The following is a 27,039-nucleotide window of genomic DNA, read 5'->3' as shown; positions in this document are numbered from 1 at the left end:
TAATGAGGGCTTGTCTACATTTCCACTTGTGCCATGCTTAGAAAGAACGGGTCTGAGCTGTTTACCTTTAGCCTGCTCCTTTCCAAGGGAAATCCTTCTCTTTAGTGATAGATCAGAACAAATGGCAATCCAGGAAAAACCCAAATTGCTGTTTGCTCCGATTGAGCGTTAAAGAGCTATTTCCCCCAAGGGAAGGCGGCTTGACAAGAGGAAGTGTGGCATCCTTACCAAATGTAGCATAGATGGCTCTAGGACTGCCAGATCCAGAGCTAGATCCAAGATCCAGAGCAGTTTCTTCTTCTTTTTTATAGCACCTGGAAAGAAAGGTGTTGTTTACCCCACTTGAGTTTGCAATGTAGCCCTGTTCAGGTGGTCAAAGAAGGCACAGGAGAGCACACACTGGTCTCTCACCCTTAACATTCCTGCTCCTATAATCCCCACTGTTGCGAATTCCAACCCCATGCAAGGTCCGAAAGGCAGCTTGTATACACATTTAGTAGAACATGTTTAGGATGTCCCTTCGGACCTTCACACGAAACGCTTGAAGAACTGAAGAGGAGGATGCAGCCTGCACAGGGATGTTGGGAGTGGAGCCAGCATGGGTGCCCCCCAGCTGCCCCCCCCAGTTTGTGCTCTCACGCAGTCTCCTGGATGCCTGAATAGAGCTTAACTAAGACATAAGACAACCCAAACCAAATGAAGCCCTAGTCACGTTTAATGACCACTAGGAGTTCACTATGCCCACAGGTTTTAAATTATTATTATTATTATTATTATTATTTGGGTTTTTTTTATTAAAGATTTTCTTGATTTACAAAAGTGTATGCAATGTCTCTCTCTCGTATTTTTCCCCATATAACATTTTTACAAATCAGTTTCATTTGTTGAGACATTAGGAAGAAAAGGGGGAAAGAGGTGGAGGGGGGAGAGACGGGTGGGAGTGAGGTCGGGTGGCGATGTTTCTGTTTTACTTACTATATGTAGGGTTTGGTGTCAGCGTTGCTTGTGCAGGCTCTTTGCTGTTCACTTGTGTTCCTTTGGTGGTGAGAGAGGTTGGGGTTGGCCTAGGGTGTGGTTATTCGTGTGTGGTTGGCTGTGGTGGTCTTTGTTTTCGTGTGTGAGTGAGGTGGGTGGGTGTTTTGGATCAGGTTAGCCATATTGATTTGTATGCTGTTGGTGGATTATTGTCATTGCATTGTTGGGCTGTGTATGTGATAAAGGGGAGCCATACCGGGGTGAAGGCGTCTTCTTCTATTTGTCCCCGTGTCAGTTTCACTATAAGCACAGGTGATGGCTGGGGGGCTGCATTCAGCTTGATACATTAGGGAGGTTTACAAATCTGCCCTAAGTCTTTGCAAAGGATTGCTTTTAGTGTGTGCCCCCCCCCCCCCACTGCAGGACTTACTTCGTTATTACAGGGGATCCAGATGGAATTCTGTTCAGGCCAACTGCATTTCCCCAGTGCTTAAAAACACAACTTTTTGTTGTTGTCAGCATGTGATTGACTTCTTAGTTTGATCCAAAGAGCCATGTTAGTCTGTTGTATCAAAAACCAAAAAGTGCCACAATACTCTCTTGGTTAGTATTTCTGTGGCAACTGAGGGTATATCCACACTTCCATTTGCCCTGCCACTTTCTCTTGGGGAACCCACAGTTTACCGCTGAATCGGATCCAAATCAGCAGTAAAGAGGGTGCTTTCCCAGGGAAAGTGGTGGGACAAGCAGAAAACCTCTCTGATTTCTAGGTATAGGACAAGCAGGCATATGGATGAGCTCTGAAAAGCCAGCAAGATTGGACTGCTTCTTCCTCCTCCCCTGTCATCTGGTTAGCAGCCATTCCATCAGGCTCCCTCAGTGGGAGAAATGAGAAGCAGGGATCCTTCCATCAGGTGTCTCCTACCCGCGATCCGTTTCTATTCCATCTTCTCATTTTAAGAACTGCTGTTCAACATTAAGGTCCACTCTTTAAAGCTCCGTGTCTGAGCACCCTCCCCTCCCACCTCATTTGCTCCAGAGCTTTCCTGTTCTTTAAAGCTTAATGAGAGCAAACAGCTATCCATGGAAAACTCAAATTGATGTTTGTTCTGATCGAGTTCTAAGGAGCAAGTTTTCACAGGGAAAGCTTTGGGGCAAAAACACAAACACTCGGACAGGGAGCTTTAAAGGGTGGAGCAGTGCCTGGAAAAAGCAGGGCAAAAGGCAAGTGTGGATAAGCCCTAAGTTTTGGCACCAAAGTGAGCTTTTCCTCGCTTCCCTCCCTGCCCCTTTCCTCATGAGCCATGCCTTTTAGATGGTAAGCCTACAGCCAGGCCTTGTCATTTAAAAACTGATGATACGTGAACCCCTCTGCAGAGGCATAGCATGGGGGAAGGCTGTGGGGGCCTTGGCCCCGGCACAATTTTGTGAGGGGCGCAAACAGGCACCCCCACAGCAGGTTCCTTCATCGGAGCCTGGCTTTGCACTAGGAGGAGCTGCCCCTTGGCTGTGGCATTCATGCCTGGCGCAGCTTCGCCCTCAAGTCAGGCTGAGAACAGGAAGTGGGTGGCAGCGCTGCCACACCCGCCTCAGCCACAGCACACCTTGTGCCCAGCCATAGCAGCTCTGCCATCGGGCCACGTCTGACCTGGTGGTGGAGAGCAGCCCACCTCAGCCGCAGCAAGGCACGCCTGGCCGCAGAGAGAAGGGGGTATGTGGGCAGCAAAGCTGCCTCCCACTCTCTTTGGCTTTGGCCTGGCTGTAGCAGCTCCACCACTCAGTCTGCCCTGACCCAGCGGTGGAGAGAAGGAAGAGAGTGGGTGGCAGCTTCCCTGCCCCTCCTACCCTGAACTGTGGTGCACGGAGGTCACCTTCATGCCACAGAAATGGTGTGTCAGGCAGGGCACTGCCTCTTGCACTTCTGTCACCTGAGGTGGCTGCTTCAACCTGCCTAATGGGTGGGCCACCTCAGGCAATGATTTGGGTGGGGAGCACATGTTTGTAACCCTTTTCTTCCAGATTGTTTGGGTACTAAGGACAAAAAAATGAGCTTTAAAGTATTTAATTTAATTTCCGCTTTCATGTCATTTGTGGTAGGTAAAAATCAGTGGGACATGCCTTTACCTTGGGGCAACATTAACAATAGCACCTAGCACTTCAAATGGGGATGCGGGTGGCGCTGTGGGTAAAACCTCAGCGCCTAGGACTTGCCGATCGCATGGCCGGCAGTTCGAATCCCCGCGGCAGGGTGAGGTCCCGTTGTTCGGTCCCAGCTCCTGCCCACCTAGCAGTTCAAAAGCACCCCCAAGTGCAAGTAGATAAATAGGTACCGCTTTATAGTGGGAAGGTAAATGGCGTTTCCGTGTGCTGCGCTGGTGCAGGCTTGCCAGCTGCAGCTTCGTCACACTGGCCACATGACCCGGAAGTGTCTTCGGACAGCGCTGGCCCCCGGCCTCTTAAGTGAGATGGGCGCACAACCCCAGAGTCGTACACGGCTGGCCCGTACGGGCAGGGGTACCTTTACCTTTAGCTAGCACTTCAAATGCTATAAGCACTATGTAAATGATAAGAAACTAAAGCTGAAAGAGGTCAGATGGATACCATTTTTATTTATAATTTTTATTTATTATTTTTAAAGATGAAAATGGGCCATTCTAAAATAAACAAAGCTCAATGAAAGATAGGAAAGGCAACAAAGCAAACAATGTTAAAAGTTAAATGAGACAGTTGCTAGGCTTGTCACATGGTTGCTACAGTTCCATGGTTTGGGGCTGAAATATACTCAGAGTCGCAAAGTGATTTCATGCTCTTTATTCAGCTCATAGTGGTGAGGAGGAATGAAATGTCCCCTCAAAGTATCTGCTTTATATACATTATTTACACAATAGGCTGCACATGATTGGCTAATTCTGGAATTCTACTGTAAGCCAATCAGGTTGTGGATTCACTTATATCTGGAGCATGATTGGTTGGTTCCTGCCAACCAATCATACTGCTGCATTGTCCTAGGACCAATCCGACTGCTGCATTCTGAATCCTATTGTTCTAGGACCAATCAGACTGCTGCAATTTGGATCCTATTGTTCTAGGACCAATCAGACTGCTGCAGTTTGGATCCTATTCAACTCAGTACATAACACCCCTCCCCTCTAAGTTCCAGTCCTGCCCGGGAGGTCGCATTCATAGTCCTCGAGGTACGCCGGCGGCCTACGTGTGCGTTGCGGCCTGTGGTGTTCCCTGGTCCGGGGTTCAGGTTCTGGCTCGTGTTCCAAGGATGCTGGCTGTGATGGGCCTGTTTGGTCTGGCGCAACCGGCTCGCTCAGTCGTGGTTCTGGTTCCAGTGTCCTTTCGGTCTCGCGGGTTCTCTCTGTATTTACTGATTCTGCCTCTCCTGCTGGCCCCTCCTGCTCTATGGGCCTCCCTGCCCCTCTGTTCCCTTGGGACTCCTCTGACCTTTCCTCCTCCTGGTTTTCTCCCGGGAATCGTCGGCGTATCTGGTCGCAGTGGCGGCGCCAACATTGCCCCCCATCCGTTAGCACCTCGTATGACACGGGGCCAGTGGCCCTGGTGACTGTGGCGGGAACCCATGCTGGGCCTGCCCCAAAATTCTTTGCGTACACTGGGTCCTGGGCCTTGAAGGTCCGGGGGTTCCTGCCTTCCCCCACCACTACCTCATCCTGAGCTCTATCGGGGTGAAGGCGGTCCAATCTGATTGCAAGGCGCCGACCCATTAGTAGTTCAGCGGGGCTCCGGCCAGTCGTTGAGCTGGGGGTGCTGTGCTGTGCTAGGAGGAATGTGGCAAGGCGGTACTCCCAGTCCCCTTGCGTCATGCGGCGAAGGGTGTCCTTGGTGGTCCGCACCATGCGTTCTGCTTGGCCATTGGTGGCAGGGTGGAATGGCGCCGAACGGATGTGGCGGATGGCGTTCTGCGCTGTGAAGGTTTGGAATTCTTCTGACGTAAATGCAGTCCCGTTGTCTGAGACGAGAGTGTCAGGGAGCCCATGGGTTGCAAACAGCTTGCGTAGTACACGGATGGCTGCGGATGTAGAAGTGGACGGTACCAGTGCGACTTCCAGCCATTTGGTGTAGGAGTCCACCACTATGAAGAATGTTTTCCCCTGAAAGGGGCCGGTGAAGTCCACATGCAGGCGTGACCATGGTGCTCGGGCGGACTCCCAGGACTGTACTGGGGCCCTTGGGGGATCTGGGCGGGATTCTTGGCAGGCCTGGCAGTGTTTGACCCAGGCCTCTATCTCTCCGTCGATCCCCGGCCACCACACATAACTCCTGGCCAGGGCCTTCATTCTTACTACCCCTGGGTGTGTCTCGTGTAGGGCTGTGAGGACCCTTTTGCGGAGGGGCTGGGGAACCACGACCCTGCTTCCCCATAACAGGCACCCCTTGTGGGCTGACAGTTCATGTTTGCGGGTTGTGTAGCCAGCGAATTCTGGCCCGGGGCTGCTGCTGGGCCATCCCCTCCACACCCAGTCCAGGACCCGGGAGATGACCCTGTCTTTCTTGGAATGGTGTGCAACTTCTTGTGCCTGAATGGGGCGGTCGGGAAGCAGCTCCATGCTCATAACCTCTTGTGCGGGTGCTGGGTCGGGGCCTGTTTCCGGTAGTGGTAGCCTGCTGAGGGCGTCTGCATGGCCCATTGCCTTCCCAGGTCGGTGAATCAGTGCATACTGGTAGCTGGCAAGGAAAATTGACCACCTGAGGACGCGAGGAGACAGCACTTGGGGGGTCTGCTTTTCGGGGGCAAACAAGCCAAGCAACGGTTTGTGGTCAGTCACCACGGTGAAGGGCCGCCCGTACAAGAAATCATGGAATTTTTTTACTCCTTTCACAATTGCCAGCCCCTCCTTGTCTATTTGTGAGTAGTTCCGCTCGGTTGCGTTGAGTGTCTGGGAAAAGTATGCTACCGGTACCTCTCTTCCGTCCGGGAGTTGGTGTCCCAGGACAGCGCCAATGCCATAGGGTGAGGCGTCGCATGCTAGCACCACCGGCAGCCTCTCGTCGAAGTGTGCCAAGACTGAGTTTGAGACAAGCAAGTCCTTGACTGCCTGGAATGCAGCCTCCTGGCGCTGACCCCACACCCAAGGGGCCCGCTTGTCCAAAAGTCTGTGTAGGGGCTCCGCTACCGCCGCCTTGTGGGGAAGGAAGGAATGGTAAAAGTTCAATAGTCCCAAGAAGGCCTGAAGTTCAGTCTTGCTCTTGGGCGCTGGGGCATCACAAATGGCCCGTACCTTGTCCCCAGTCGGGTGGACCCCTTCTGCGTCCACCATAAATCCCAGAAAGTCCACCTGAGGCACTCCTAGTAGGCATTTTTCCCGCTTCACCTTGAGACCCGCCGTCTGGAAACGGTGCAGAACGGTGCGGAGGCGGTCCTCAAACTCCTCTGGTGTGGGCCCGGCAATCAACACATCATCGAAGAAGGGGGTGACGCCAGGAATCCCTTTAAGGAGCGAGTCCATTAGATTCTGGAATATGCCTGGTGCCACACTGACACCGAATTGCAGCCGCTTTACCCTGAAGGCTCCTCTGTGCGTCACAATCGTCTGTGCCTCTGCTGTGGCCTCATCTACTGGCAGCTGTTGATATGCTTGGGCTAAGTCCAGCTTGCCAAAAATTTTCGACCCAGCCAGGGTGGCAAGGACATGGCTGACCACTGGCACTGGGTATGCATGGGCCGTGAGGGCCTTGTTTATGGTATATTTGTAGTCTGCGCAGATGCGGACCGAACCATTGGGCTTGACGGGTGTGACGATTGGGGTTTCCCAGGGGGCATTAGGCACCGGCTCCAGCACTCCTTGCTCCACGAGCCGGTCCAATTCCTCGTCTATACGGGGTTTCAGGGCGAACGGGACCCGGCGGGCCTTGAGCCTGACCGGTCGTACTGCGGGGTCAAGCTGTAGCGCAATGGGGGGGCCCGTATACTGTCCCAATTTCCCATCGAAAACTCCTGGAAATTCCTTGCATATGGCGTCCACGTCCACTTGTAAGGTAGTGTGGTTCACCCCGGTGATGGCTAGCCCCAGTGGTCCAAACCATGCCAATCCCAGTAAGCTAATGTAGGGGCCCTTGACCACAAGCAAGTCCAGTTGCCGCGTCCGCCCTCGGTATTGCACCCTGAAGGTCCCCACCCCCATTGTGGGGACCTTACGTTTCTGGAAGTCCCGGAGGGTGAATGGGGCCGGCCTGAGTTTGGGACCCCCAGTAGGACACAGTTTCCTTAAGGTCTTTGCCGAGATTATGGATAGAGTTGAACCCGTGTCAAGCTCCATGCGGCATGGGGCGCCCTCTATCTGTACCTCTACATAAATTTTCTCTACGTTGGGGTGGGGCAACTGGTATACCTGGAAGTCCGTGAGCTCCGTCGAGTTGCCTTGGTGCGTTGGGCCCCTGGACCTGGGGCTCTTGGATTGGTCATCTGATGCCTGGCGTCGGGTGGACCGAGCTCGACACACCCGGGCGATGTGTCCCAATTTTCTGCACTGCCTGCACTCTGCGTTGCGGAAACGGCAGGTCCTCCTCTCGTGACTTTCCCCGCAGCTTGCGCAGTTCCCTCCTTCTCGTCGAGGCAGCTGTGGTATGTGGGCTGCTTGAGAGCGCTGCTGTACTCGGTGCACCTCCTCCCTGTCAGATCCTGAGTCGTCGGTGAGGTCTTCGTGGTGGACCCTTGGTTGGGGTGGCAGTCTCGGCCGTGCCTCTTGCGTCGACCTCTTGGCAGCTTCCGTTGCCAGGGCCTCCTCCAGAGCGACCTGGAACGTTAGGTCCTTCTTAGCGTAGAGGCGTCGTTGCAGCTTCTCATCCTCCAGGCCACCGACGAGGCGGTCACGAAGCATGTTCTCCAGCTCTGAGAAGTTGCAGAACCGGGCGGCTTGGCGGAGAGAGGTCACAAACCCAGTTATGGTTTCCCCGGGGGCTTGCCGCTTTGCGTAGAAGGCATTTCGACGAGCCACCACTGAGGGCTGTGGCGAAAAGTGCCCCTTCAGCTGTTCCATTATTGTTTTGTATGGAACAGTAGCGACGTCTTCAGGCGCAAGGAGAGCCCGGGCGATTTCAAACGTCTCCTCTCCGCAGACGCTGAAGAATATTGCCCTCTTCTTGGCGTCTTCTTCATCAGTGACCCCTTTGGCTTCTAGGAGGAAGGTGAAACGGGAGGCGTACGCTTCCCAGTCTCCAGATGCTGGGTTGAACGGCGAGAAGCTGCTGTCGGTTGCCATTCTGAGTTCCTTGTGTCCCGGAGCTGAAGCCTGGATACACGGTGCGAGGCAGCGGTGCGGCAGGTGGCGGTGCTGCGGTGCTGTGTGTGGCAGTCAGCTCAGCGGGATCCCACCTTCGTCGCCAGTGAAATATACTCAGAGTCGCAAAGTGATTTCATGCTCTTTATTCAGCTCATAGTGGTGAGGAGGAATGAAATGTCCCCTCAAAGTATCTGCTTTATATACATTATTTACACAATAGGCTGCACATGATTGGCTAATTCTGGAATTCTACTGTAAGCCAATCAGGTTGTGGATTCACTTATATCTGGAGCATGATTGGTTGGTTCCTGCCAACCAATCATACTGCTGCATTGTCCTAGGACCAATCCGACTGCTGCATTCTGAATCCTATTGTTCTAGGACCAATCAGACTGCTGCAATTTGGATCCTATTGTTCTAGGACCAATCAGACTGCTGCAGTTTGGATCCTATTCAACTCAGTACATAACAGGGCAATGGTAATTTTCAGTGTTTAAAAAAAGCAGGAAGGGAAGAAGGCGGGGGCAGCGGCAGCAGCAGCATCTTGGGAGACAGCGATCCCTTCCCTTTAGAACTAGTGATGCCCCTCCAGCAGAGGCGCAGCTGAGGAGGGAGTGTTGGGCCCAAGAAAAAGAGCTTGCGGCAGGAGTCATTTTGTGCATCTGCTGAACATAATCATAGAATCAGAGAGTTGGAAGGGACTCCCAGGACCATCTAGTGCAGTGGTAGCACAGTGCCAGAGAGGGCACTCGGAGTCCTCTCTGTGGGCACCGCGCCATCGCCCCAGCAGGGCCGTAGCTTCCACTCCTCTTGCAGGCAAGTAGGATCAGGATCAGGCAACTCAGCTGAGGAGCGCCTGGCTGCCTTCAGGTGGTGCGGGGGCTCTCAGATGCAGCTTCCGGGCTGCCTCCAACCCCAGCAACTATTCAGCCTGGCTGCCTTCATGGGGTTGCAGGGATCTGATGAGGAGGGGGGGCTCCTTTAAACTTCTCCCTTGAGGGGAGTGCAGCCGCGAACCCCTCAATGGAAAGTGTGACGGAGCCTGCACCTCCACAGCTGAGCAGCCTGATCCCACTCCTACTTGCCTACAAGCAGGAGCAGGCTGAGGGGGGTGGGGTGGCAGCATCCCTTGCCTGCCCCCTTGCCACCGGCCCAGCCTTGCCTCACTCAGCGCCGGGGCTGCCAGAGCTGGAGGAGGGGTGGTTGCTGTTGTGGCAGCGGCAGAGGGAGCCAGCGCTGGAGGGCGGCAGGTGCCTGCTGGCTTGCTGCCCGGCCTGCCTTCCCTCACTAGGAAAACAGAAGTGTGGCACTCAAAACGGAAGTTATACTGAGAACAGAGCATGCTCGGCTTCCGGAAAAAGTTCCAAAACTGGAACACTCATTTCTGGGTTTGAAGTGTTCAGTTTCCAAGTAGTTCGAGAACTAAGCTGTTCGAAAACTGAGGTACCACTGTATTTATTTTTCCCAGTTTGAACTGTATTTATTTTCCCCGATTTGAACTGTATTTCACCCCCAGTGGTGATTTTCTTGAGTCAAAATGAGAGTACCCCTAAACATTGTTTTAGAAAAAAGCACTGAGTTATACCATAAATTATATATCAATAGAAATATAATTTAATGAAGAATGTAATGCAATAGCTTTTATGAAGGATTATTTATTACAACAGCAGTCATAAAGAAGAAATGTGAAACACACAGACAAAATGAGATATACAGGTTAAATTGCCATGTTGGCACTTTGTGATAAATAAGTGGGTTTTGGGTTGCAGTTTGGGCGCTCGGTCTCTAAAGGTTCGCCATCACTGATCTAGTGCAATGCAGAACTATGCACTGTCTCATGTTGGGATCCAACCTGCGACCTTGGCATTATCAGCACCACACTGAGACTATAAGCCTACAAGGCGATGGGAGCCATCCTTTGAGAGCCACCTGCACCACATGGCAGAGACTTCACTGGGATCCCAGCAAATGGAGCAGCAAAGAGGCGGCAGGTGGGCCTGGGCGCTTTTCATAGGCATCCCTGGGAGTAGCAGGTCTGCTACACTGCTAGGTTTGGCAATCCTGCACAAGCCACGCAACTTGGTAACACTGCAAAAAGCTGCAGCGCTGCCCAGGGGTTGTGGGGTGGGAAGCCATGGGGGCAATTTCCCGCAGGCCCACACAAAGCAAGGGCTCCCATGCCTCAGTTCCTGGGTGGACCATTGGCTGCCAATGGTGAGTGAACGCCTCCTGAGATTTCCAGACAAGGTGCCACCGGAGGGTAATTTCCTGTGGCAAATTCCAGAGGAAAAGTCACAGGAATGCAATATGAGGCCAGGCTTTAAGGGAGGAATCCTTCCCTTCTGAGTGAATGGGGAAGGCCACAACCAGAAGACCTGTGAGGCTGAGCCCCTGGAAGCAGAAAGAAGCTCCACTAAGAGGGGACAACCCAATCCCTGTTCCTGTTTCCCCACGTAAAAAAGAATGTAGCGCTTCTATCGTTTTGCTTAATCCCGAGGCTAGGAGGAGTGGTAGGCAATAATGTGCGGTCTGTGCATGTGGTAGTTCTCGCATGTGGTTCTTTTTGATTCATGGTTCTTCCTGAATCCTCCTTTTAGTATTGTTCCTAGGTACTTATCACGTTCTGTATTACTCAGTGCAACTACAGCGGTATGGTTTGTTGCATTTTCTTTTTCATACTTTGCTGGTTTTAGAATCATAGAATCATAGAATCATAGAGTTGGAAGAGACCACAAGGGCCATCGAGTCCAACCCCCTGCCAAGCAGGAAACACCATCAGAGCACTCCTGACATATGGTTGTCAAGCCTCTGCTTAAAGACCTCCAAAGAAGGAGACTCCACCACACTCCTTGGCAGCAAATTCCACTGTCGAACAGCTCTTACTGTCAGGAAGTTCTTCCTAATGTTGAGGTGGAATCTTCTTTCTTGTAGTTTGCATCCATTGCTCCGTGTCCGCTTCTCTGGAGCAGCAGAAAACAACCTTTCTCCCTCCTCTATGTGACATCCTTTTATATATTTGAACATGGCTATCATATCCCCCCTTAACCTCCTCTTCTCCAGGCTAAACATGCCCAGCTCCCTTAGCCGTTCCTCATAAGGCATCGTTTCCAGGCCTTTGACCATTTTGGTTGCCCTCCTCTGGACACGTTTTTACGTTTTTACCTGGTTTTAACGGTTTGATTAAAAATATACTGTATGTAATTGCCTGTGGCCCTCAGCTTTGTACACACACGAATGGGTTCTTGCAGGGAACAGCATGAGGGCCCATAGCAGCACACCTGTATCCAGAGGTGAACCTCGGCTCCCTTGTGCCCTGGGCAAGGAGTTTTACTGGCACCCCCTCCTTTGTACCCTTGCCAGAGGAGCCTGAGCCAACCAGAGCAGTGGAGGAGCGGTCCAGGGAGTGTGTGGATGGGCTCTGATCCACTCCAAGCCAGAGTGGAGAGGCACAGTTTTTGCACCCTCCGGGGCCTGGGACCTTGGCCAACCCCTAGGTGTGCCCTGCCCCATACACCCTCTGGGCAGCCCTGCAGTGCTGGCCATGGGGGGGGGGGGGGAGGTGACCAAAGGCACCCCTGGCTCAAAATGCTATTCATCCTATCACTGCAACTCTGAGCCTGCTCAGCCCTGGTAACCAGGGACACTTTCTTTCTGCATAGGCAGATGTGCTGATTAAGGACATGCACCTGAGCATAAACAAAGGGCTTTTCCTTCAATGAGCCATTCTAGTTAGCTGAAGGGAGTGGGGTCAATAGCCTAGGGCACTGGGAGTGAGCCCAACTCAGTTATGGCTGACATATTTCAAAAAGTGAGAATCTGGACACAACAGTTGTTGACGGGGCTTTTTTTAAGAGAGAATTCACTGGAACTCAGTTCTGGCACCTCTCAGGTGGGCTCAGGTGCTATTCTAAGAAAAAGAGGGGGGGCATTCTTGGTGCATTCCGGCACCTCTTTTTCTAGAAAAATAGCATGGGGGGTAGAGGCAAAGTTGTTGAGCTTAAAAAAAATGAAGTTTTTGAGCTATTTTTAGGAAATTTGCCAAAAAAATCAACACCCTAAGCTGAGTCATACGATTTAAGTGTGTGTCTTTGGGTAAACACTTGGAATGTTCCATTGTTTTAGGTTGAGGAGCTGATTTTATTTCATTCTCTCTATTCTTGCCTTTCAGTATTCACATTGTAAACATTCTAATGAATTTTAAAATAATTCTTGGGGCTCTATCAAATATGCCAGAAATAGGTTTCAGCCATATGAACGAATGAGGCTGTCAGCTTCTTTTTTAGGCATTACTCCTGTGCTTTTAACAGTAACTGGAAGCAGAAGCAACAAACATTGGAGTAGGCAGAAAAATATTTATCGATCCCATGTGTTTCCAACCCAACTAGTCCTTCAGGGTATTTTGGAGATGAGTGGTTCAAAACTGAGTTGTGCTTCCACTTCTATTTCTTATGCTATCAAAAGAAGTAGAAGAGGTGGCACCTCTGAATTGTACAACAGGCTAGTTGAGCAAGATACATCGTATTGTGCAAATGGGAGATCAGTATTTGAATATGTCTCATGTGCAAAGGAAGTGAGTAGGGCTGGGTGATAGTTTTCAACACTGTGATGTATCACCACCTAAATAGCACAATATTTTGAGATATCACAGTGTCTCACAGCATGCTTCAGCTCATACATGCCAACTCTCCCTGTGGTGGTGGGGGGCCTACCAGGGCCTTGCAGCCTCCTGACACATGTGAAATCATGTGCACGCGACGATCTGCCCCCCATATCTCAGCACCTCTGCTTCAACTAAACCATGGGTAGGCAAACTAAGGCCCAGGGGCCGGATCTGGCCCAATTGCCTTCTCAATCCAGCCTGCGGACGGTCTGGGAATCGGTGTGTTTAATGTGTGCTTTTATTTAAAATGCATCTCTGGGTTATTTGTGGGGCATAGGAATCCGTTCATTCCCGCCACCCCCCCAAAAAAATATAGTCCGGCCCCCCACAAGGTCTGAGGGACAGTGGACCAGCCCCCTGCTGGAAAAGTTTGCTGACCCCTGACACTAAACCATTAAAGATGTCTGGAGAATATATTACAGTTCTATGCAGTTTTGTGGGCATATTCAAAATTTAAGGAAGTAGTAGATTTAGTAAAAACATTAAATAAACTTCCATATGATATACTGAATATATTTTCAACTAATTCCACTCAGAGGTCTGAGTGGAATTTTATGCATGCATAAGCCCCACTGAGTTCAACTAAACTTACTTCTACTTTCTTGGGAGTAAGCCCCATTGAACTGAGTGGGGCTTGTTTGTGAGTAGACACACATTTGATTGCACTGCTTATGGACAAACACACTCCCCATCAATCTCACAGTACCCAACCTTCCAATTCAGCATGAGGCAGTCAGATAAATTTTCCCTCCATTTCCCCCATCTCCTCAGTCTCTCCCTTTTTATCAAAGGGTGGGAAGGAGGGATAGCAAGCAAGGAGACAGACTCCTTAAAAAAAATAAAATTAAAAAACCTTCCTTTTTAATATGGAGGGATGCTGTTTAGGGGAAACCAACAATGTAAACGCCTCCAGAAAATAAAAATGAAAAGAAGGGGGGGGGGGGAATGTGAGGGAAGAAAAATGAAGAAGGCAAAGCAAATAGAAGGCAAAGGCAGCAAAAGTTTCTGCTTAGGAAATCGGCTGCCACGGGCTCTGCTTTCCAGCTCTGTTTTGCCTTTCTGCATCTCTTTCTTTGTTTATGTTCTTTGTTTACATTGCTTCTGGATCTTTAATTATCTGGGGGGGGGGGGAGTGCTCCGGGATTGGTAGAAAGTTTTGCATAATTAGTTGAGCTATGCTTAAAGGGGTGGTTTGTGTGCTGGCGAGGGGTTAGAGGGGAAATTGGCCGCAGCCGAGGGCTTATTGCTTATTTCTCAGCTAGGGAAAGATGGTGGCTGCCTTCTTGCCAAGAAAAGTATCAAGAAAAGCTACTGGTTCAGTGAGAGCAAGAAGTTAAGCCAGGGGTCAGCAAACGTTTTCAGCAGGGGGCCGGTCCACTGACCCTCAGACCTTGTGGGGGGCCGGACTAGATTTTGAAGGGGGGGGGAAATGGATAAATTCCTATGCCCCACAAATAACCCAAATAGCCCACAAATGCAGGCAATTATAACAAGAAATAACAGCAGGAGGCATCTAAAGAAACCGATGTGGCTGCATAAATCTCTTACAGATGAGCTGAGATTTAAGAAGTGCATGTATAAGAAATGGGCCCAAATTAATAAAATGAATCTCAATAGGTACAAATGTTCTGCACTTAGGCAGAAAGAACTAGATGCACAAATTTAAGATGTGGGATACCTGGATTGCCAGTAGTAAGGTGAAAAGGATGTAGGTGTATTAGTAGACCACAAGCTTAACATGAGTCAACAGCGCGATTCAGAAGTAAAAACTGTGAATGATATTCCAGGCAGCATTAAAGTCTAGTGTCCAGATTGATAGAAATCATAGTACCACTCTATTATTATTTGGTTGGGCCACACCTGGAGTACCGTGTCCAGTTCTGGGCACCACAATTTAAGAAAGATACTGACAAGTTGGAACATGTGCAGAGGAGGGTGACCAAGATGATCAAGGGTGTGGAAACCAAGCCTTATGAGGAATGGTTGAGGGAGTTGAGTATGTTAGGCTGGATAAGAGGAGACTGAGAGGATATGACAGCCACCTTCAAATATATAAACGGTTGTCAAATGGAAGATGGAGCAAGTATGTTTTCTCCTGTCCTGTAGGGTAGGACCCAAACCAATGGTTTCAAGTTACAAGAAAGGAGATTCTGGCTAAACACCAGGAAGAACTTTTTGATGGTAAGAGCAGTTCAGCCGTGGAATGGACTCCCTGGGGAGCTTGTGGACTCTCCTTCCTTGGGGGTTTTTATAAGCAGAGGTTGGATGGCCATCTGTCATGGATGCTTTAGTTGAGATTCTTGCATTGCAGAGAGTTGGACTAGATTACCCTCGGGGTCCCTTCCAACTCTACAATTCAATGATTCTATGATACTATAAAGCTCTAGTTCAGCTTTGATTGGGGGAGCATTTATTTCTTATTAGTTACTTCACTATAAGCATTGTTTACTATCCTTCAACCAATGATTGCCGTTAAAAATAAAATAATACAATAAAATCTAAACACATTCAGACAAAAGAATCAAGAACCCATGTGATTAAAAACAGCACATGTTAATGTCCAGAAGGACACTGACAAACTGGAACGTGTCCAGAGGAGGGCAACCAAAATGGTCAAAGGCCTGGAAACGATGCCTTATGAGGAACGGCTAAGGGAGCTGGGCATGTTTAGCCTGGAGAAGAGGAGGTTAAGGGGTGATATGATAGCCATGTTCAAATATATAAAAGGATGTCACATAGAGGAGGGAGAAAGGTTGTTTTCTGCTGCTCCAGAGAAGCGGACACGGAGCAATGGATCCAAACTACAAGAAAGAAGATTCCACCTAAACATTAGGAAGAACTTCCTTGACAGTGGAATTTGCTGCCAAGGAGTGTGGTGGAGTCTCCTTCTTTGGAGGTCTTTAAGCAGAGGCTTGACAACCATATGTCAGGAGTGCTCTGATGGTGTTTCCTGCTTGGCAGGGGGTTGGACTCGATGACCCTTGTGGTCTCTTCCAACTCTATGATTCTATGATTCTATGATTCTATGCATGTCTACTCAAGTAGTTCTAGAAGACTTGCAGCATAAGAAAACAACGGCCCAAGTTTTTCTGGATGATCAAGCTGTGATGGTTGGGGCTGCTAGGAGTTGTAGTCCAAAATGTCTGGAGGGCACCAAGTTGGTGACGGTTGAGCTTGAGCAATTTCCATCCATCTTCAGGCCCTGACAAAGGACCTATGCCAAGAATGTAACAGGGAGAGGCATCCCTGCTGGTTTTGCCTGGACCCCTCAGTTACTGTCCCAAATACAATATGCTTCTAAATCATTTCATCTGGTCAGGGAAATTACAGACAGGTTGAAAACTCAAGTCGGATTCTTAGTAGGATTTTTATCTCTTGCTTTCCTAGTTAGTAGGGTTTTCCTAATTCCCTTAAGACAGGGGTCAGCAACCCGCGGCTCTGGAGCCGCATGTGGCTCTTTTACACCTTTGCCGCGGCTCCGGGGTGGATACTAGCGAGGGGAGGAGGCGCATTGTGCGCCCCGACACTCCCCACTGTGGCGGGCGCTGTACTGGCTGTGACGTCGCATGGGGGCGGTGCGTGCGTTACTCACACACTGTCCTGACGTCACCTTCCCACCCACCCGCTACATTGTAAAGGGGCATGTACGCTGGTCACTGTTTTGAAGGGGAGTGAAGAACACACACACAAAAAGGTAACTTGTTAATTTAACATTTATTTATATGAGGAGGACTAATTCTGAGGGGTCAAACAAAGAAATAATAAAGTGACAAAAAAGTTATTTTTATAATGACAAGTTTTGCGGCTCCCAGTTTTTTCCCCTTCGGAAACAGGTCCAAGTGGCTCTTTTTGTCTTAAAGGTTGCAGACCCCTGCCTTAAGAGCAAAAGTGGGAAGAAGGCATGTCTGATCCAAAACCTTTGTACATTCAGCCCTCCCTTTAAGAGGTCCGTGGATTTCTAGGACAATTTTCAAATGTGATTATGGGCCAGAAATTCCCACTTTGGGGAAGGGTCATAGCTCAGTGACAGAGCACCAGTTGTGAAAGATGCAAGGTTCCATGTAGGGCTGGGGATGCTGTGTGCCTGAAACCCTTGACTGCCACTGCCAGCCAGTGTAGGCAGTACTGAGTTTGATGGATCCCTGGTCTGACTTGGTATAAGGCAGCTTCCTGTGTTCTTCCTGGGCCTGAACTAATTTCAAGATAGAAATGGCTTATTTTTTCTCTCAGTTCACGTTAAAGTTAAAGGTAAAGGGACCCCTGACAGTTAAGACCAGTCGTGACCGACTCTTGGGTTGCAGCGCTCATCTTGCTTTATTGGCTGAGGGAGCCGGCGTACAGCTTCCGGGTCATGTGGCCAGCATGACTAAGCCGCTTCTGGTGAACCAGAGCAGCGCACGTAAATGCCATTTACCTTCCCACCGGAGCGGTACCTATTTATCTACTTGTACTTTGACGTGCATTCGAACTGCTAGGTTGGCAGGAGCAGGGACCGAGCAACGGGAGCTCACCCTGTCATGGGGATTTGAACCACCAACCTTCTGATCAGCAAGGATGCAGGTTGAGCTGTGGTCTAAACCACTGAGCCTCTTGGGCTTGCTTATCGGAAGGTCAACGGTTTGAATCCCTGCGATGGGGTGAGCTCCCGTTGCTCTGTCCCAGCTCCCAGTTCGAAAGCATACCAGCACGAGTAGATAAATAGGTACCTCTGAAGTGGCAAGGTAAATAGCTAAGCCCTAAATCAAACAGAAATAAACTAATCCAAATTCCCCTAAGCTAGGGTTGCCATATTTTGAAGAGCAAAAAAGAGAATGCGGAGCCCCCTTGCCATCCACTGTGCGCGCGCACACCATACCCTCCAGCGTTTCTCTGATGAAAGTAGGGACATCCTATTCAATAATAATAATAATAATACCCCACCCATCTGCTCCACTCCAACATATATAAAAGCACAATAAAACATTAAACATTTTAAAACATCCTTATACATTACTGCCTTATACAGGGGTGGGGGAGGAGAAGGGGAGACAGAGAGAGACCCCCCCCCCCGGGAGTCTTTCCCACCTGCTCACGGGCAGCTTACTGGGCACTGGCATGGCCAGAGAGGTCCAGGTGGCAGCCGTTTGATCTGCCATTGGACCGTGAGCCCAATCCCAACATCCACCATGCAGGTGCATCATAGAAATAGAAAAATGTTAAGAGTGATCCTCGCACGCACACTTCCTGGCTCTGTTTGCAAAAACCCGGACATTTCGGCAAATTCAAAAAATCTGCCCGGACTGAAATTTCACCCCTGAAAAAGAGGACCTGTCTGGGAGAAACCAGACGTATGGCAACCCTACCTAAGCTATACTTGATGGATGGTTCAAGAAGTAGGCCTTTCACCGGAAAGTTGCGGTTAGTTCCTTTCTTTATTTAGGAATGTCTTAGAGTGGAGACTGAAAAGGTCTAGCCAAACATCTTCATGGTCTACAAAGGTGTAAAGTGCAAAACAGAATTTCTAGGGTTGCCATATTTTGAAGAGCAAAAAAGGACACATTTGATGGCTTCTGCTTTTAACTATGGATTGCTATGATGACTCTACTCATGAAAAAGAGGATGTGTCCTGGAAAAAGAGGACAAATGGCAAGCCTAGGACACCTCACAGCCTATATATCATTTCTGCTGATTCCACTTTCTGTGTCTGAAAAATACCTTTATACCTGGAGTTTCTGAAAGTCCGCCCTTTCTTAAGGGTCCTCTGTCAGAAACCCTTGGAAAAAGCAATGCTCAAGACATTTGCATTTGAAAAGGCATTCTGGCTCTGCTCTGGCTACGGATAGGAAAATAGCATCTTGTTAAATATTTGAGCTGTGAGCACACTCCATTTACTCTGCATGCTGTGTGCTCCCACTGCTGGTTTGGGAAGTGGTATGCACACATTAGCCACAACCCATATCTATGGTGTTGCATCTTACAACATACTGCATTTTAATGTGTTTCCCCCAAAACCAGCTTCAATCCGAACTGGTGGCGGGGGGAAGGGAAGGACCTAGGTGAGTTTTAATCTGGTAATGTATACACAGCATGTATAATTTAATGTGTTATTCTTCTGTGCAGCATACAGTAAGACACATGTGTGGCTGGACTTTTAACTCTTCGACCTAAGCTAGCCTTGAACACAATCAAAGTCTTACGGGGCAACCCTCTGCATGTTTACTTTGAACTAAAACTCAGGGCTTATCTACACTTCTGCTTCTCAGGTGCATTCTAGGCATGAATTCGAGTGGTTTTCTGTTTATTTGGCCGCTTTCCCCAGGAAAACCTGTTCTTTAGCAAACATAAATCCATAGAAAATGCAATTGTCATTTGCTCAGATTCAGTGGCAGAGAGCGGATTCCTCTGGGGAAAAGCGGTGGGAGAAGTGAAAGTGTGGATGAGGCCTCATTGTGCACTGTTCAATGGGCTTTATTCCCAGGGAAGTCAGCATACGACTGCAGTCTTAATTATGCCTTCTGTGTGTCTCCTGATTTCTTATTTTGGCTGCCATAGGTACGAGACTGAAGATGCTTACTCCTCCCCAGACACTGATAGCTCTGCTGATCCTGCTGGCTGTTCCAAGTGCTGTGAAAACTCAGGTCAATCCAGGTAAGGGATGAAAATGCTGTTTCTCGGTATCAGACAAACAAAGAGATGTAGCCTACCTGGAAGTAAATCCCATTGCATATAATACTTCTGAGCAGTATTGTAAATATAGTTCCTGGTGGTCATGAGTTGTACCTTTTGATGTTATTTAACACTAAATTGGGCTTATCACAACTAACAGGTTCCATGTATGATTCTTGATTAAGCTGCTTGCCCTCAGACGTCCATAAAGGTTAGCTCTCATGGCATACAAAAGTTAACAAGTTTGGGTCTCCTAAGAATCAAAAGAAGATTCCCTGCTGAACTAGGCACAAAGCTCACTGAATCCAGCATCCTGATTCTAATAGTGGCTGGGTTGGTGGTTTTCATAACACTAGGAAGGCCAAAAGCAGGACATGAGGACAACAGCATCGGAAACTGGGAGGTGACCTTCCTTCCTTGGAACACAGAAGTTCCATTTAGCTGTCATAGCCAACCTGGTGGCCCTGTCCACTATGCATTTGTGTAATTGCTCTTTAAACCCATTTAAGCCACTGGCAGCTAGTTCCACCCTGTTAATTATTCACTGAGAGAAAAAGTATTGTTACAAAAGACGGGTGCCTGTCCCTCTCTCTGCCAAGAGCCCATGGGGTCCCAGGCACACACATAGGTTCAGTGTCCATTTGAAGAATACAATACATGGCAGAGACTGTCGTGGCTTTAAGAAATATGGTTTATTTACCTATTTACACCTTCAGTCTGCATGGAGGGAGTCCAGAACTTATAGCATAGTCCTTTCAAGAGGGGCTTGTCCCCCAGGGACAGGATTTCAGCCCTTCTTCCTCCTCCTTTTCCCCAGCCACCCTTGCTCCCAGAGCAGATACCCTGGCAACCGTCCAAATCCCCAGTCCCTGTTCAAACCTCAAGGCAAGGGGGAAGGAGTTATCTTGTATTGTTAATGTCCCTCAATTGCTTCCTGTTGTTCCTTGATGACCTTAGCTCAGCCACAGGAATTCCTCTGCAGCTTGGATTCTTCCAAATAAATACATAAATAAATATTATTTATAGCCTGCCCACCTGGCTGGGTTGCCCCAGCCACTCTGGGTGGCTTCCAACACACAATAATAATAAAACATCAAACAGTAACAGTAACAATCAGATCCTATATAAAAAGTCACAATAACTTTAAAATAAACAACATATCAAATAAAGAAATATTCAATAGTCCATTAGAATCCAATAGTAAACAGTAAAATTAAACATCAGCAAACAATAATTAAACAGTTTACACTTCTCAATTACAATAAAGAATTACTAATCTATGATCAATAACAGCAAATCACAATGCATAAAATACCACAAAACGTACAAAACCATGTAAAACGGTCAAACTGAGAAACAAGGACACACAACTTGTAAAATTATTATTAAAAGCTACCCCTGAATTCCTCTCTTCCCAGATGCTTCTTCTGTTCTCAAAGTCATGGTCTGGGAAAGGCTCCAGGGGCTGGAGGGTGGAGCAAGGAAAAGCCATTGCCTGCAGAAAGTCTCTCTCCCCTCAGTCTCTCTCCCTTCGTTTCCCAAATACTGTACAGTAATCAGAAGGTCGGCGGTTTGAATCCCCATAACGGGGTGAGCTCCCGTTGCTTGGTCCCTGCTCCTGCCAACCTAGCAGTTTGAAAGCACGTCAAAGTGCAAGTAGATAAATAGGTATCACTCCGGCGGGAAGGTAAACGGCATTTCCGTGCGCTGCTCTGGTTCGCCAGAAGCGGCTTAGTCCTGCTGGCCACATGACCCAGAAGCTGTACGCCAGCTCCCTCGGCCAGTAAAGCGAGATGAGCGCCGCAACCCCAGAGTCGGTCACGACTGGACCTAATGGTCAGGGGTCCCTTTACCTTTAAATCTAGAACAGCATTTTCTTTTTCCGTGTCCTGAATCTACTGCCAATCAGTTTCCTGGGCAAGCCAATGGTCTCTAGTCCAGGGGACTGGGAACCTGCAAATCTCCAGTTGTAGCTGGAGTACAGCTCCCATCATCCCTACCCCTTGGCCATGCTGGCCAATGAGAGCTTGAGTCTGACAACAGCTGGAGGGCCACAGGCTCCCCATTGCTGGTCCAGTATTTTTAAACCACTGTTGCAAGATGTGTAGGCTGTACTGAATGTGTTGGAATGTGTTTGGCTGCATAAGTGATTCAAAAATGCTGCACCTTCCTCATCCCGTGTAGTTCAGTTTGCTACGAAGTAGTTTGCTGGCAGGTAATGGACAGAGCTTTGGGCTGAGGCCAGCGGTCAGACAGTAAACACTGTGGAACAAGCAGCCCTTTGAGAAGCTCTCTTGGCAGCTAAGCATGAAAAATAATGCTCAGGTAGCTGAAGGCCTGCTTGAAGCTTCTTGGCTGGTCTCTTGCAAATCAAAAGCAGCCACACATTGTAGGCACTGGTAGTTTTCCATTTCCAAACTGGGAAGAAGGTGTTGGGGAAGTGAGCTTGCAGAAGGGCTTTACTGAGCTGTCCCTCCAGGGCTCACTCAGCTCAGGCTCTGTATCTTTCCAATTAAAATGCATTTAACGTTTAACTATTCAGTTGCTGTGGGATCTACAAGTCAGGACGTTCTCTAGTCCACATCTTGTCTCCGCCACGAAGGCACACAATCTCATCATCTCCCTCTCCCACCTACAATTTGGGGTGATACTGGCGTATATTACAGAACTACTGAAAATAATGTATGAGAAGGTACTTGAATATTGCAAAGTGCTGTGTAAATGCCAAATATTATAATTCTAGATTGAAAACATATTGGTAGGGGTGCTTCCAGCAGGCAGTTCAGGAATGAAAAATTGACTAAAAGTGCGTATGGGAATGCATTTCAAATGATGTTTAGAGTACTCTATATTCTTTCAACTCAAGTCTACCACTGGAAAACCCAGTGAAAACTAGTGGAAAGAATTTGACAGCACTTTAGAAACTAAAAAATGGTATAAATGACAAATGTGATTTTTAAAAAATTCAAGAATTTAATTAAACAAGAGATTCAAATCAGGTTTGAGATTGAAGTTATGACATGGTATTAGTATTTGCAGAGGTGTCTTTTTCAAAAGTGAGTAATTAACTCCTAATTAAATGAGCCCTTACAGGATCTGAAACTCTCACAGTTAAACAGTCCGCACATTTTAAACACATTCCTTCTCATCGCTACAAAACTTTAGGATTTAATTCATGGGCTAGAGATATGCAGAAATGGACTGAAGATGCAGGTTCCACTTTAACTTCTACATATCTGATTTGATATGATTTATTATATTTCCATGCCATTTACAACAATAAATAACAGTGACATGACAGAACATTATAGAATATAACAAATACAGCATAAATCATATAGAAAATTAACAAATCATCAGTGAAACAATTACAATCTATAAAACACTGTTAACAAAGCTACAATTAAACAACACGCTAAACATCACAATTAAAGCAAAAGTCATATTATATGATTAATTAACCAATACAGCATTTATTATTTATAAAACAAAATAGGAACCAAAAGATAAACTATGCACTGTTAAGTTCATACACACGTTCCCCCCACCCCAGTAACTCATATCTTTCACTCTGTTCAGCTCATTACACATATACATAGTGCCCATAGCGGCAATTCCCTTCTGAAGGTTCCTTGGACTGGAAGTGGGGAAGCACAGGTGAAACCCACCACCCCCTGATGGCAAAGAGTCTTTCACCGCTCACAGATCTTCCTCTGGAAGGCTCCTAGGGCTTTAAAGAGCTTCGAGGAAGATAGAGCTATATATCTGGTCGTTATTGCTGCTTAGAATCATAGAATTGTAGAGCTGAAGGGACCCTGAGGGCCATCTAGTCCAACCCCCTGCAATGCAGGAATCTCAACTAAAGCATCCATGGTTCTTTCCTAATATTAAGGAATGCACATTCAAAAGCTCTGACAGGTAGCATTATGCACCAGCTAAACTTCACATTATATAAATTAGTACTTGTAATTATAATGATAAATAGATTAGAAAATCAGTATTCTATCTTATGCTGGAGTCATTGTGGTAAGAATGTGGGCTCATGGGGCGGGGAATAGATAGATAGTGTGTGGAAGTTAGTAAAATAACCTGGCTTGATCCTTAGATCCAAAGCACAAGCTGAACGCCCTCTCCAGCAAGTGAGAGCTCCCAGCAGAGTTTAAAAACACAATCATGTAGCACAGTGAAGCATGAAGAGTATAGGTTGTTAGACTCTTTAAATATTCTGTTTAGTCCACTTACAGAGCTTCCCCTCTCTACTCCTCTCTATCCCTCTTGCAAAGAACAAACCACACTGTTAGTAAGTTTAAATGCTTTACTTACAAACTCCAAAGGTCAGATTCATGCATTATTCCATGCAGCAGCATGTCCAAAATATGCACATGTTTTCCTGCTTCATCCTTTTTATTTTCCATTCTATTTCTTGGTTTATTATCATGGAATATTGTGTTTGTAATCTTTATTGTTTGTTTTACCGAATCTTTTCCAGGTTTTTTAACCAACTCTTTTTAAATCAATTCTTCCAATACTTCTGGTTTTTTGTTTTTGTTTTCTCTAAACCTTTTCTGGTGAACATTTTGTTGGATTAAAAAAACCTGCCATTGCTGCTTTACTGACATCCCAAACCGACATCCCAAACTGCGCTCTCTCTCTTTCTCTTTCTCTCTCTCTCTCTCTCTCTCTCTGCAGCTGTGTGCCGCTACCCATTGGGCATGTCAGGTGGGCACATCCCTGATGAGGACATTACTGCTTCTAGTCAATGGTCTGAATCCACAGCAGCTAAGTATGGAAGGTAAGAGAGAGATGAGCCTGGGTCTCTCACAAACCCAAGACACAGGAGCCTGAGATCCTCAGTTCACATACCCCAGTTGTTCCCATCGCTGTGCTTTTGCATCCTCCCCTACTCCAAAAGTGATCGGCTCCTCCTAGGCTAAGCAGTCTGAGGGCACCCAAAAAGGTGAAACTGCCTCTGCATCCATCCTCAGAAGAGCCCATGGTCTACTACTGGCACCCTTCTTGTACCAGGGCTCAGCCCCAGAACCTGACTACAGTGCTAACGTTCAGGCATTGAACATTAGCAGCAGCGATAGAGCAGAATGAACAGGTTCCTGCTGGTTTGTTCATGGTGTCCTTTGCTTATCACTGATGTAACCAGCTGTGGCTCATGAGATGGTTTGCTGGATGCTGCCAACATCCACTGCCGAGCACCACTGAATGGGGCATGTGAGGTGGTGGAGAATGCATGAGGGCTTTTAATTCAACACTGTGTGGGTGCACAGATACTGAAGGACTAGCCAATGCCAGCAGGGGCCATGATGTTAACAACCCCTGCTGGCCAGGCCGGCCGAAGACATTTTGGCACCTGAGGCAAGCCACAAAATGGCTCCTGCCCCATCAGGGATAAAGTGGGGAGTGAAGCTTTACATCAGGGAAAAGGAGGAGGTGAAGGTCTACATGTGATGGTGTTATGTACTGAGTGAATAGGATCCAAAATGCAGCAGTCTGATTGGTCCTGGAACAATAGGATCCAGCATGCAGCAGTCTGATTGGTCCTAGAACAATGCAGCAGTATGATTGGTCTGCAGGAGCCACCCAATCCGGCTCCAGATGGAAGTGAATCCACAACCTCATTGGCCTACAGGAGAATTCCTGAATTAGCCAATCACGTGCAGCCCATTGTGTAAATAATGTATATAATGTATATAAGCAGATACTTTGAGGGGACATTCATTCCTCCTCACCACTATGAGCTGAATAAAGAGCATGAAATCCACTTTCGACTCCGAGTATATTTCAGATATGTTCCTTGGAGGCCAGATCTGGTGCCTTTGTGGATTCTACCACCTGAGGCATTCGCCTCAACTTGCCTCATTTAGTTACTATGGTCTATCACCACTGATACATCACCTCCATGAATACGCATAAGCCCCTTTTAAGCCATCTGAGCCTCGCCACATCTTGCAGCAGCTAACTCCATATGATCATTGAATGTGATGTGAAGAGTTCATTGTTTTGCCTCCCCCGAGTTCTTTCATGTGAGAGGGAGAAAACCATTATCACTATCCAAATTCTGTCCATCTGCCATAGCCAGCTTCCAGCCTATCTCCTTGTCCCAGTCATAGAATCATATAACCATAGAATCATAGAGTTGGAAGAGACCACAAGGGCCATCGAGTCCAACCCCCTGCCAAGCAGGAAACACCATCAGAGCACTCCTGACATATGGTTGTCAAGCCTCTGCTTAAAGACCTCCAAAAAGTCAGGGCTGCCATGTTCTTGTCCTTCATTCCATCCCTGAGGTTAGCCCAACCCAGCTTCCCCAGTCTTGGCACTGCCCTGTTGCCACCCGGGTGGCACATCTATAGTGGCAAGTATGGAAGGCACGGGTGCTGAGGTGGTGAAAGCAGGAAGCTGAATGGGAATGGAGAAACTGGACTAGTGGCCGAGAGGGCCAGAGCCAGATAAGGGAGTCACAGGAAGGGGACGAATGAAAGAATGAGGCAGAACCACCATGGGAAGTGAAAGGCCAAGGTGGGCATTAGCCACAAATGAGTGGGTGACGCCAGTCAGGTCCACTTTCTGCTTTTCTCTAGGCTAGGCTCAGAAGAAGGGGATGGTGCCTGGTGCCCTGAGATCCCTGTGGAACCAGATGACCTCAAGGAGTTCCTGGAGATTGATTTACATGCCCTGCACTTCATCACCCTGGTCGGGACCCAGGGCCGTCATGCAGGAGGTCACGGCAATGAATTTGCACCAATGTACAAAATTAATTACAGCCGGGATGGCACCCGCTGGATATCTTGGCGCAACAGGCATGGAAAGCAGGTAAAGCAGTAGGGAGGGGGTGAAATAATAATAATAATAATAATAATAATAATAATAATAATAATAGTTGTTGATTATAGAGTGTCTGTGGCAAATAAAAAACAACAGCACAGCCAGGGCTTAGCCACACCTATCTTTTGCCCCACTCTTCCAGGTCTGTGCTTCAAAGCTCTGTCTTTGGAGCAAACAGCAATGCAGGCTTTCCACATATTGCTGTTTGCTCTGACTGAGCTTTAAAGAGCGGGTTTTTGCAGGAAAAGCTCTGGAGCAAAAAAAAAAAAAAAGGGCTCGGACACGGACTTTTGAAGTGTGGACCATGCTTGGAAAGAGCAGAGGAAAGGCAAGTGTGGAGATGCCCTCAGTAATGCTGTAGTAAGTTCTGAAGCCCAGGAGCTCATGAAGATGACCCCATAAAGGTTCCAAAAATGCAGGCAACTTTGTTGAATTATACACAGACAGATGTGTGTATGCCTGCCTCAAAGTGCACCACCCATAAAAAAGGCAAAGGTGAAGGACCCCTGGACAGTCAAAGACAACTATGGGGTTGCGGCGCTCATCTTGATTTCAGGTTGAGGGAGCCAGTGTTTGTCCACAGACAGCTTTCTGGGTCATGGGGCCAGCAGGACTCAACTGCTACTGGTGCAATGGAACACTGTGACAGAAACCAGAGTGCATGGAAATGCTGTT

General features: G+C 48.1%; 1 protein-coding gene across 1 annotated transcript in view; it reads left to right on the top strand.

Annotated features, from left to right (window-relative positions):
- DDR2 (discoidin domain receptor tyrosine kinase 2) overlaps positions 1-27,039 on the top strand; it is a 68,527-nt gene that overhangs the window by 4,130 nt on the left and 37,358 nt on the right. The window contains exons 2-4 of the mRNA XM_083446411.1: positions 19,414-19,509; positions 24,217-24,319; positions 26,121-26,352. Of these exons, the coding sequence (XP_083302537.1) occupies positions 19,428-19,509; positions 24,217-24,319; positions 26,121-26,352 (417 nt within the window). The 5' untranslated portion in view covers positions 19,414-19,427. The remainder of the gene's footprint in view (positions 1-19,413; positions 19,510-24,216; positions 24,320-26,120; positions 26,353-27,039) is intronic.

Source organism: Podarcis tiliguerta (genome assembly GCF_965153285.1).
Source record: "Podarcis tiliguerta genome assembly, chromosome: 6".
In the NCBI taxonomy this organism is placed as follows: Eukaryota; Metazoa; Chordata; class Lepidosauria; order Squamata; family Lacertidae; genus Podarcis; species Podarcis tiliguerta.
This window is presented reverse-complemented; position numbering and strand designations above follow the sequence as displayed.